We start from the raw sequence: 12,077 nt of genomic DNA, 5'->3' as shown, positions 1-12,077 counted from the left end.
CTGCTCTTGGACGAGGCCACGCCCCTCCCCCCCCACCACCAGCCTGATGCTGGCTTTGGCCCCGCCCCCTTCCTTCCTCCCTCCCTCCCCCACCACCCGTCTGTGCTTGTCTTCAGTAGTGTAGTGATTAGCCAGCTAGCTGTTTGAGAACTGTTTCAGAAAGGACAGATTATTATTATTTTCCTTTTTTTTTTTTCTTTTTTTTAAATGACAGTCATAATCCTTTATTTTTGAATTAGGATTTTATTTGATTTTTTAGTCCTAGCTGTAATTTATTGTGGCATTTCTTAATTTTTTTTTCTCAGAAACCTAAGATGATGATGATGATAAGAGAATTTTTATGATTTTACTACGTTCCGGTTTGTATTAACCGACAGTGAGAATTTAAAGAAATATCTGTAAAATGTTAAATGTGATCTATTTTTCTTTTTTTTTTTGCTTTTACAACTTGCCATATACATGTAGATGGCGTTTGTACAGATTTTATCTTAGACGTAGGTTTTATCTCCTCTATGAGTTTGCAGTGAGCCATTGAAACATAATTTAATTGACAGAAGTAAGGCCTAAGTTTCCCTTACCTTTTTCTTTTATTGTTATTATTTCACATGATGTGGATTAAATGACACATATCCATTTTTATTAGACCAGCGAAGGTCACTTAGATTTATTTTTTTAAATGATTTTCTTCTTGTGAGTCACTACTACAGCCTACATTGTAAATTTCATCTTAATGAAATCTCTAAATTCCTCTTCTTTTTTTCTTTTTTTTACTTCCCGCTCAATCAGATTAACCATTTGATTCATTTTTTTTTTACAATCTACACTTGAGCTACGGGAATTGAAAATGGCACAGCGAGATATACGTTTGAAATGTTTCGATGACTGTCTTATACTGTATATTTTTAAAACGTGCTTTAAAGTACCTCCTCGGGCGACGTTTTCTTAAGAGACGTGGCGGTAAAAGCTTCGGAGGAAGCGGAGCGCCGAATCACGTCGTGACGTATTGTTGTCGGTTCGGGACTTGGGAATGGTTTTTTTACGCGGTGTGTTTTTCGGGAGGTGCTTTTTATTTTGTCGAGACGTGGAGTTGTGCGTCGGTCGGTGGGTTTGGTTGTGAAATCGGTGGCGGTGTTAAGTAGAAATGTGCTTCGGTTAAGTCGGGGGGGAATCGCGGTGCGCGGAGAACGGTTGTGAAGGTTGGATAACGATTGGTGACGGAAGAGTGTGAGGAAAAGATGTCCTGTTATCAGTAGCGCTGGGCGCGTTGGCGCGATAACGTTAGCGCACAGCGCGTTTCCATGGCGGCTGACCGGAAAAAGACGCTCGTGGCGTCGTGTTTACGTGACTCCGGATCGTTAAAACGAGTCTCTAAAGTAACGCAAAAGTTTAAAAACGGAGGCACGCATACGTACCGTACACTCCAGTTCGACTGTAGGCGCGCTAACGGCGCTAAAGGAGCTAACTGGTAAAACGGTGCTCGGACTCCGGTGCCGCGGCGCGTTAACGTGACGTCGCACGTGTCTTTTTTACGGTCAGTCGTCGTGGAAAAGAAGCGTGTGACGTCATTTTTACGTGACTCCCGATTTGTTAAAATTAGTCTTTAAAGTAACGCTAAACTTTACGCAGTACACGGGTACGCTGGTTATTTGTAGCGCTGCTCTTTTACCTTTAATAAACAGACCGCTCCAGTTCGACTGTAGGCACGCTAACGGCGCTAAAGGAGCTAACTGGTAAACGGTGCTCGGACTCCGGTGTCGCGGCGCGTTAACATGGCTACGCACGTGTCTTTTTTTACGGTCAGTCGTCGTGGAAAAGACGCGCGTGGCGTCATGTTTACGCGACTCCCGATTTGTTAAAATTAGTCTCTAAAGTAACGCTAAACTTTACGCGGTACACGGGTACGCTCGTTATTTGTAGCGCTGCTCTTTTACGTTTAATAAACAGACCGCTCCAGTTCGACGCTAACGGCACGCTAACGGCGCTAAAGGAGCTAATGCAGCTAACGGAGCTAACTGGTAAACGGTGCCTGGACTTCAATGTCGCGGCAGGTAAACACGACGTCCCGCACGTCTTTTTCTGGTCAGTCGTCGCAGAAACGCGTCTTGCGCTAACGTGCGTTAGCTAGCATGTACCTTTTTGTGAATTTGAGCAAGAACTGAAAGTGATTTTCTTTATTTTTGATTTTTTAAAAGTTGGCCAAACACTTAGACTTTGTGTCAAACAGCAGCACAAACAAGCCGAGTTTAAAAAGAAGCGTTATTCTTACTGTATGCAATAATAATAGTGCCCTTTTTACGTGTCTTTGATTTTTTAGATTTGAAAGGAGAGAAAAAAAGAAGTGCCTGTTTGTCATTCATTCCTGAGTACATGTGAGGAAGTGTATTCATTCTTATTGTCTAGGTTCTTTTTCGTGGTTGTCTGGAAAACAGCCGTCGTCTCCGTATCAAACCAGTGGCGTATGATGTGGTTGTAGTTCTCACAAAAATGTGTTGTATATTTTTCTACTCGTTTTTGCTTTTTTTTGACCCTCGGACGAGGAGACTGTGCAGAGAGAGACGACGTACGCGGCGAGACGTACGCGGCGAGACGCTTCGGCGCGCGTTTGAGTCATTTCCGTAGAAAAAGGCAGTTTCGTCAAGGTCTTTCATCAAAGTGATTTTTTTTTTTTTTGCAGTGACAGCAAACCAAATTTGGAATTTAGGTTTTTCAGCTTTTTTTGTGACGAGTTTGAGAAAAGTTTTTCCTTGTGTTGTCAGTATTTCGATAAGAACTGAAAGGCTAATTAATGCTTTAACACATTTCTTAGAGGCGGAGCCAGACCGCCACGCGACTCTTCTGGCTCTAACCGTTTTCTTCGTTATCGACTGAAAAGTTTGCGCGAGCCCCAGATTTAGCTTAACTGTATCTCGGGATGTGGCTTTGTTGACATTTGAAGATCACAAACACCGTGGTTCTTCATGAATTCAACAAAGGAGTTGATCGTATTTAGCTTTTTGCTAAAGTAGTCTTGGTCCTTGTTATGGACATAAAAAAAAAAGGGTTGTTTTTAAACTGACTGTAGTTCTGTGACCTGCTTCTGACAACTATGACAACCAAGAGATTTATCAGATGTATCTCGAATATTAGAATCAGAATTGTAAAAGTTCTTGCGCCGACTAATGCTAAATCCATATCGGAGGTTCCCACGTTTATTGTAAAACATAAACGATGAACGAAAACCTGAGCAGTGGATAAAATGGCTGCCAAAAATGTCTCTTCCATTGATGGCTGGTCAAACGCTTACCTCCCAGTCCACTTTAATGTTTCAGAATAAGTGATAAATATAGCAAATAGTTGTATTTTGTACCTTATTTTAAAATTATTAGCCTAATGCATACAATATTCCATAATGTTTGTGGAATCTGGTTCAAATTTCCTAAAATGCCCAATTATTAATCCAGTTTTATCATCGTCAACCTGGCAGTAATAGTGTTAGCGTTTGCGTTTAGCAACTGACAGCTACCTGCAAGCTAGCTTTACATTGAAGCTAGTGTTTGTGGCGCAACCCGTTTTATCTATTTTTTTATTATGTGTTCTGTTCTGTGGTAAAACGGAGCAAAGAATGGATTTATAGCTGCGCAGCATGGAGAGTTTGCTAGCATGCAACAGTTTGCTAGCAGCCGCAGAGCCACGTTAGCGCAACACGAGTCACTTAATTCACTCTTGTCCCCTCATTTTAGAGCAAGCGGTAAATTAGCGGTGTCCATTAGCAAAGGTGCAGTAGTACACAAACAATTTCAGCGTCACATTGGTAAGAAAAAGCAATTATGGCGTATATTAGCGCATTTTTCAAGCTAGCTAAAAGAGAATCAGAAGATTAACAGGAAAAACACTTGGTTGAATAAAGTGCTCTTAATTTTGTCGCCCAATTTTTCCTCTTTTTTTATCCTTCTTTAAAATTTTTGTCGCTTTTTAAAAAGATCATTCTTGTCGTTATTACTGCAGCTTCTCGTTTGAGTCGGCTTTGATGAACTACCTCACACTGAATTTCTGCCACTTCTTCTTGCGCGTACGTAGTTTCGCCTGCAGAACTAGCTATCGAAGACGTGTGAATAACAGATTCCATTATTTATTTATTTGAACGTGTACTGTTTGTCCGTTTCAACAGACTTCTAGTTTTGTACTTTATGTGTACTTCACCTAGAAGTAAGAGAATTGTTATATGTTTTTTTTTTGTTTTTTTAAACTAAATGTGCAATACCTTCAGCAAACTGTGCTAGTAGTATGTGATTGGCCTAGCCTTTGTTAGCTGTCTCCTGAAGGTAAAGAAAATGTTTGGTACTGTCAATCCATGTTTTCCTCTTCTGTTTTATTTAGTTTTTTTAAATGAATAAGATCAATTTTTATTTCTGTGACTTGTTTATAGTCATAATACTACGTAATCCGTCTCACCCTCCAAGCAAATCTGTAAACCCCGGGGGGGGGGGGGGGGTTTCATTCAGAGACACGGGCGCACAGATTTGGATTTGGCTCGCGGGTGAGCACAGTAAAAAAAAAAAAAAAAAGAAATCCTTATATGTATGGTGCTGGTTTGTAATGTTTGCTAGTGAGTCCCGGCCATGCAAGTAGTTTTAAGAATTCCTGGAACTGCGCGTCCCAAAAAACCGCAACCAACGATAAAAAGTGCACTACTAGAATACACGCACTGGGATCTGATGATGCCACCTCTTTAAAAAAAATATATCTAAATAAAAAAAAAACATGTACTGCAAATAAAAAAAAAACAAAACACTTTGATTCAGCATTGTATGTCATTTTCTTTTGGTTTGTTTGAGAGTTTGCATTGTTGTTGTTGTTGTTGTTCTCCCTTGTCTTTGTGTTTATGTCTCGATGGACCGGCGAGCTGTCAAACGCGTAACACGTGTCCTCCGCCTTGGATCGGCGCCAGCGAGCATCACGGGAAGGATAAAGCAAAGCAGGCGATTGGAAGAACGGTGTGTACTTACACTTTGATCTTTTATGTCACTTTTATTCCCATACATGTCCATTCATTACAATAAATAAGCACCGTAGATGATCGGCGGAATCGACATCTTTAAAAGTGAGACGTACGAGACGAGGGGCGTAAATAAAGTAGACTTGCACCATTATATCATGGATTGTAGTCGTGGTAGTTTACAGGCAAAAGTCTTGCAGGACCGTTACCGTGTAAACCTGTGCAATTAATACCACTATACTGTCTATAATATGTTTCTTTATACAATGTAAAAAATAAACAATAATACAGTCACATTGTCCAACTAATAAAATCACTTTCACTTATATATATATATATATATATAACGTTCGTAGTGTCACAATCACACGTGGACATTCTTCTGATAATCGTGATAAGATGCTTCAAAATAAAAGGATATTTTCAGCCGTTTTAACCACATGCAAATGTCAACTCTTCATTTAGGAAATGTAAAATAATAGGTGCTGGGCACGAGGTTAACGCACGCCGCGTTTCCATGACGACTGACCAGATATAGATGCGCGTGATGTCATGTTTACGTGCCGCGACATCGGAGTCCAGGCACCATTTAGCTGTTAGCTGTCAAATTTTTTTTGTCCAAAATCTGAAAAAAGTAATATGTCGTCATAAATTTGTCAAAAAAAGTAAAAAAAAAAAATGTTGTCCAAAATCTGAAAAAAAGTTATACCGTGGAATGCCGTCCAAAATTTTGAGAAAAAGGTAAAAAAAAGGAAAATTTTCTCAAAATTTGTCAAAATAAGCCCCAAAAAAATTTGGTCCAAAATTTGAAAAAAAAAGTCATCCAAACCGTGTGAAAAACATTTTTTGTTTAGAATTTGAAAAACAAGTCATATCTCAGTATGTTGTCCAAAACTTGTCAAAAAAAGTAAAAAACATGTTTTGTCCAAAATCTGAAATAAGTTATACCATAGAATGCCGTCCAAATGTTTGAGAAAAAGGTAAAAAAAAGAAAAATTGTCCAAAATTTGTCAAAATAAGCCCAAAAAAAATGTGGTCCAAAATTTGAAAAAAAAAGTCATACGACATTTAAGTAGTCCAAAACTTGTCAAAAAAAGTAAAAAACATGTTTTATCCAAAATCTGGGGGAAAAAAAAATTACTTTTTTTTTCAAATTTTGGACAAACAATATTTTTGACCTTAGCTGCGTTAGCTCCTTTAGCACCATTAGCACGGCCAGAGTGGAACTGGAACGGTCGGTTTGTTAAACCAAAAGAGCAGCGCTACAAATAACCACTAACTAGCGTACCTGTGTACTGTGCATGTGTGCCTCTGTTTTTGAAGTTTAGCGTTACTTTAGAGACTCATTTTAACAAACTGGAGTCACGTAAACATGACGTAACGCGCGTCTTTTTCCGGTCGGTTGTCATGGAAACGCGTCATGTGTTAACGTTGACGCCGTTAACCGCCGCTATCACGTTAACGCACCCAGCACTAAAAAAATTTTTTTTTCAAAAAGTGACTACTTCTGATGTTCCACATTGTTTTTGTTCAATCACTTCCATTATTATTATTATTATTATTATTATTATTTTTATTTTTTTTCCCCACAGGGCTGGTTTCATCGACGACACGTTTACATTCACGACTAACTTTTACATTCTCAATTTCAAAACTTCCATTCCATGTACAATTCTAGGGGTTGGCACCTTCGAGGGAAAACAAGGTCTTTGTTGTTTGTCAGTTGTTGCCATATTTTAAAAAGAAGAACGAAATAAAAGCCACTGTATGTATGTATGTATGTATGTATGTGTGTATAATGCACGACATCTCAGAACAAGCAAGCAAACACGACTGTATTTTAAAAAAAAACACTTCCCTGAAGGCACAAACCAGGAAATTCCATTGTTTCTTTTTTGAGGGCAGTGTTTCAAGCTTCATGTGCCAAAATCAACATGGCTTCCAGGCAGGCCATTCTGATCTTTAGTGAGCAGACAGCTGAGGCGGTCCAGCTTTGGTATTTACTGTGTACCGTAAAACGGTTTGCACCTACTGAGCCACAGTGTCTCATATCTGTGTGTGTGTGTGTGTGTGTGAGGCAGCTTAAACATGCTTGGAAATGTGTGTTGTTTTTTTTTCTTCTCATTATCCCTGTTTTTGTTAAAGGTGTGTTGACATCCGCGAGGTGTTTGCCGTCGAAATGGACGTGGAAACCGTGCGGATGGTGACGACAGAGGCACTGGTAGGAGTCGTACAGGCAGCTGCCGTAGAGATTCCTCCACTGTCGCTGCTTTAATTTATGGGCTTTATTTTGAAAAATCTACTTCTCTGAACCTGACGCGGAGGAACCTCTGCTAAAGCTGACGTGGGTTCACCCAAATCACCCCAAAAAAAACCAAAACTGTATAAAACAATAATCCAGGCAGCCAAATTAGTTTTGTCCCGTAATAGCTAGATTAAATAACAGACCTAGCTTGAATGGCGGCCCATGGTGGTCCAAGTCCAAGTCGCCAAAGCCCAATTACCGCTACAATTATTATATTTTCTGGCGTCGGTTTGCTTTGCTTGAACTTAAGTCCATCAGTTTGATCATTTGTACTTTATTTCTGGTGCGCGTTACCGCTACAATTAAGCCACTTTTATTCCCAGGACATCTGGCCAAAGAGAGCCGTTTTCTTGTAATTTAGGTAAACTCACGACCCAGTCGAAGGAACAGCTCGGAGATCAGTTTTACTTACTTTTTTTTTGTGTCGAGAATATTTTTTTGATGTACAGTTATGTAATCCTCAGCAAAAAAAAAGTAAATAATCACAGGCCCATCTCAAAATGTCAAACTGTTCCTCCTTTAAAGTATTAAATATCGGAGTACGATAAATACCACTGCGTTCTACGTCGATGTCCCCAACATCTTTACAGCGTGACATTTGTTCACTTTGTTTCCCGGTCAAATATTAAATACTAAGAAGTCGGCGCTCTTCAGATGCAGCAAATGTCAAAGAAACCACTTCTTTACGTTCCACTAGGGGGCGTCCAAACTGCTAAAATACTGCCGTCACAAAACCACGGACGCGTCGTCACAGGAGCGGCGTCTCGACCGGTTCCATTTCAGAATATCCGTCCCAGTATTTCTCTTTCTTTAGAGTTTTGTCCTGAATGTACACAAACATGGCGTCGACCTTCACCACACGTTTTGTTCTTCTCTTGACGGAACGCCCTGAGAACGCGGCGTCCCCCCCAAAAAAAATATAAACCCTGATGACGGACTTCAGACTTGACTTGAGTGACCCTCCGCCGCGTATATCAAATGTCGCTAGTCCTCGCACCCAGGGCCAGGTCCCCCAGCGTGGAGAAGAAATCCTCCATCTCCTTCTCCAGGAGACGGTTGCGGTTCTCCGCGTCCTCCCTCGCGCGCTCCGAGTTCCGTAGCTTGATCTCCAGCATGCGCTGCTTCTTCCGTTCCTGCTCCATCTCCTGTTCCAAGCGTTCCATCTGCGCACACAGGGCGGCGCTGGACTCTTCCAGCCTGAAGACGTGCACACAAAAAGACACAGAGTAAAGGTCAAGTTCTGTATTTTCAGAGATTAGACAAAATGGAATCCCTGTCAATGTGTTTTTGAGCTTGAACGCTAGGGGCCAAAATGGCTCCTGGCACGGATTTGTGTGTGAGGAACCTGAAAATAGCATGAATGCTAGGGTTGCTGTTGTTGAGTTAACGTGCATAAAAACTCTTGAAATATTGCATGGAGGTCAGGTCTGGCGAAAAAAATGTGATATTGGCATAGGGCCCGAACCCGGTGCTTTGCCCAAGGGCTCCATAGAGCCAACCTAAGGTTAAAGGTGCCATATGTAAGAATGTGGCCAAAAACGGTTACTACATTCAAATTCAAAAATACCGAGGTCTTTTATGTTTCGTTTTCTGACCTAACTGGCAACCCGTGGTTGCTCGGCAGCTGAGACTCTACTGACTGCAATGATTGGTAGACGGCGGTAGGTGGCGCCACATGCCAAAACATGATTTCAACCTTTATGCACCTTTAACGTGCATAAAAACTCTTGAAATATTACATGGAGGTCAGGTCTGGCGAAAAAATGTTATATTGCGCATAGGGCCCGAACCCGGTGCTTTGCCCAAGGGCTCCATAGAGACAACCTAAGGTGAAAACCGAGCCAAAATCGAGTTCCACCGAATTCCCCCGAAACTTGGTGTGAACATGTTATAGCCCAAGACGAACGAAAAAGTCCATTGGAAACATGGCCTCAACTCAACATTAAGTCGGCCATTTTGGCGATTTGTGGCCATGAAGGTTCTATTTTGGGTAAGTTGCCACAACATGACTTCAAACCTTTCTCAAAAGTTCCTTGAATCCTTCCGTGTTTCCTTGCTTGCTCGTCTAATGTAACTGTGGTATTTTAACTGTCCTAATATTGGTCCAAAATCCACAAATCATCAATACGTTCCTACCATCTAGTGGTTAACATGTGTAACTGCAAGGGACAAAGAAAACAATCTATATCAAGAGATCCGTCAGAGATACTTCAGTCGGATTTAGAAAAATTAACTTTCTCAATCCACTTCCCCATCATCGCAAGATCTTTGCACCCAGACTTACTTTTGTATCCTGGCCTCGTAGACCGTCTGCTGCTTGCTCAACTCGTCCTTCAGTCCTTCCACCAGGCTGCTTATCGTCGCACTGACGCCGTCTCCGTCCTCGGTCATGATAATGGACGGAACCCCAGCTGCCGTCGCAGCCACGTTTCCGTTCTCGCTGCAGGCGGCGCTGCTGCTGCACAGCTCCATGGCCTCGCAACTGTCCTGCTCCGAGCTCGGGTCCGTCGTCGCCCCGCCGTCCCTCGGACTCTCCGCCGCTCCCCGCTCCCCCTTTTCCCCGCTCTCGCCTCCACCTACCGCACAGTTCTGGTTCGCCGACGGTTCGCTCCCCGAGTCTGGGACGGAGATCTCGCAGGAGGAGGTGGACCACGGCGTGCTGGAGACGCTGGGCACGCTGCCCATGCTGGAGGACGAGGTGACGTTGTCGTAGGTGGACAGTCTCTGCGAGGAGCCGCTCGAGTCGCGGTCACGGGTGGACCGCTCGCCTGAAGACGTGCGCCGGTGACCTCTCAAGGAGGACAAACCGTTCATGAGCCAGTTACCTCCACCACCACCACCACCACTCCCACCTCCTCCTCCACCGCCAGAAGATACGCTGGTCGTCTCTGCCACAGATCCACCGCTGCTGCTCTGCTTCGCCTGAGGCTGAGACCGCGGCGCTGAGGAGCTTTTGAACGTGTACTTCCACGACGGCAGGGCCTTGGCTTGTTTACTCGGACTCACCACAGTTTCGCCTTTCCCCGACGAGGACCCCAGTTTTGGTCCAGGGTTTGGGCTCGGGGTCTGGGTCTGGGTCTGGGTGGGCGTAACGGCTGCACACAGTTTGGCGTCCAGGGATGAGGCACTGCTGTGCAGCTCTTGGTCCGGGTTGGGGACCGGGCAGGTCTGGAGGTCTTCCTCAGAGATCCAGGCCCCGAGGCTACGGTGTTGCAGCTGATGTCCCTGGACGGGAAGTTCTGTCTGCGGTATGGCGGGTCCTTCCTGGTCCCTCCCTGAGTACAAACGGTCGTGTTCCCTAATGAGGATTGTCATCAGGTGCTGGACCAGAGACGTACCTGGGAAATATGGAGCACATTTGTACCACATTACGTTAAAGGTCCAGTGTGTAACAATAAATGTTCAATTTGTGCCGCAAAGGCCTCCTAAATTTTACGAGGCCTTCGTGGCACAAATTGTATATAGTAACCATAGGCTTTGTAACTCACTTTATTTGAGTGTCATAGCTTTAAAATAAAGGTTTTATATTGACTAAATGCTGCGTTCCAGAGCCCATCCAAACAAATGGGATGTGGGACTTACCCTACCTGGATTGTACTAACTCCTACTTCAAAGCGTTCCAGCAATTGAAGTCGAATGTTAGAAAACATGGACGATCGCGGCGCTTTAGATTTATGTTTGAAGAGGCATTTTGACCGTCAGCAATTCAGTCTCTACTTACATACACAAGCGAGCCGTATATGTGAAAGCCATACATATAACGCCATGAGTCTACCTTTACCGTAGCCCTACATATCTGTCTAAAACAACTCTAACCTGCAGAAAAGTAAAGTTCATAGCCTATTTGTGTGACTCCATGGGTGCCGCCATTATTCTCCGACGTCATTTTGGTGAAGTCGGGGGTAGGTCGATCAGCCCCGACTTCGCGAGTAGGAGGTCCCACTTCGACAGGCATTCCAGTGCACTTTTTTCTCGTTGGTGGTCGGATAAGTCCCACGTCTGACTGGTTTGGATGGAACTCTGGAACGCAGCATAAGGCAAGGGGGGGTTGCCATCTTCTAACATAAACAGACTTGAAGATTTCCTGACTCGAGAAAGGGAAGGCCTTATCAGAGGTCATCTCCCATTGTTGCACTCTGCATTTCCACCAGTGGATGTCACTAGTTCCCACGCAGTAGATCTTTTACGGCCACTGTGGTACAAGCCCAAAGCCCAAGCACAAACCTTCCATGATAGTGACCGGGTCCTCCATTTTGGGTCGAAGAATATTTGGTCCAAACACCGTGGCGAGGTTCTGGACGCTCATCTTGTTCTCGTTGCAGTGCGACTGGACCTCGTCGAGGAATCTGAAGAGAGAATCGTTGGAATTATTTTTTTTGGAGACATTTCGTCCGAGATGCTTCTGGACCGGACTCTACAACGACTACTTACTTGCATATGTACTTGAGGAGATTGTAGTTGGGTAGAGGTAGAGTGTTTACTTGATTTCCAAGCTCCTGGACCCCCTATTGTCAGACACACCATTTAATTTATTTCTTTATATTTATACATATACGTATATATATATGTAAAAATACACAGAAAACACACAAACCTCCTCCTCGTCTTTGGCCAACAGCTGTGCGCAGGTCAGGAAGTCTTCATATTTGGAGAAGGGAATGACTGGTTCAGGCAGCTCTCGCAGGTACAACTTCAGCAAGGATGCCACCGTGTGGACGTCTGTGTTACTGCAGGGAGAATAATAATTATTTTTGTTCATTATTTATGTCTCCAAAAGCTGGTTACAGTCGCCTGTGT

The 12,077-nt window shown here is 43.2% G+C and overlaps 1 protein-coding gene across 1 annotated transcript in view; it reads right to left on the bottom strand.

Moving 5' to 3' along the window:
- Window positions 1–8,254: 8,254 nt before the first annotated feature.
- The window catches only part of arhgap22b (Rho GTPase activating protein 22b), a gene marked incomplete at both ends in the record, with an annotated part of 35,550 nt that continues 31,727 nt past the window's right edge, over window positions 8,255–12,077 (bottom strand). Inside the window, 5 exons of the mRNA XM_083904302.1 lie at window positions 8,255–8,477; window positions 9,565–10,618; window positions 11,505–11,626; window positions 11,712–11,785; window positions 11,875–12,007. Of these exons, the coding sequence (XP_083760428.1) occupies window positions 8,255–8,477; window positions 9,565–10,618; window positions 11,505–11,626; window positions 11,712–11,785; window positions 11,875–12,007 (1,606 nt within the window). The remainder of the gene's footprint in view (window positions 8,478–9,564; window positions 10,619–11,504; window positions 11,627–11,711; window positions 11,786–11,874; window positions 12,008–12,077) is intronic.

This window comes from Microchirus variegatus (assembly GCF_963457635.1).
Source record: "Microchirus variegatus genome assembly, chromosome: 17".
Lineage (NCBI taxonomy): Eukaryota > Metazoa > Chordata > Actinopteri > Pleuronectiformes > Soleidae > Microchirus > Microchirus variegatus.
This window is presented reverse-complemented; position numbering and strand designations above follow the sequence as displayed.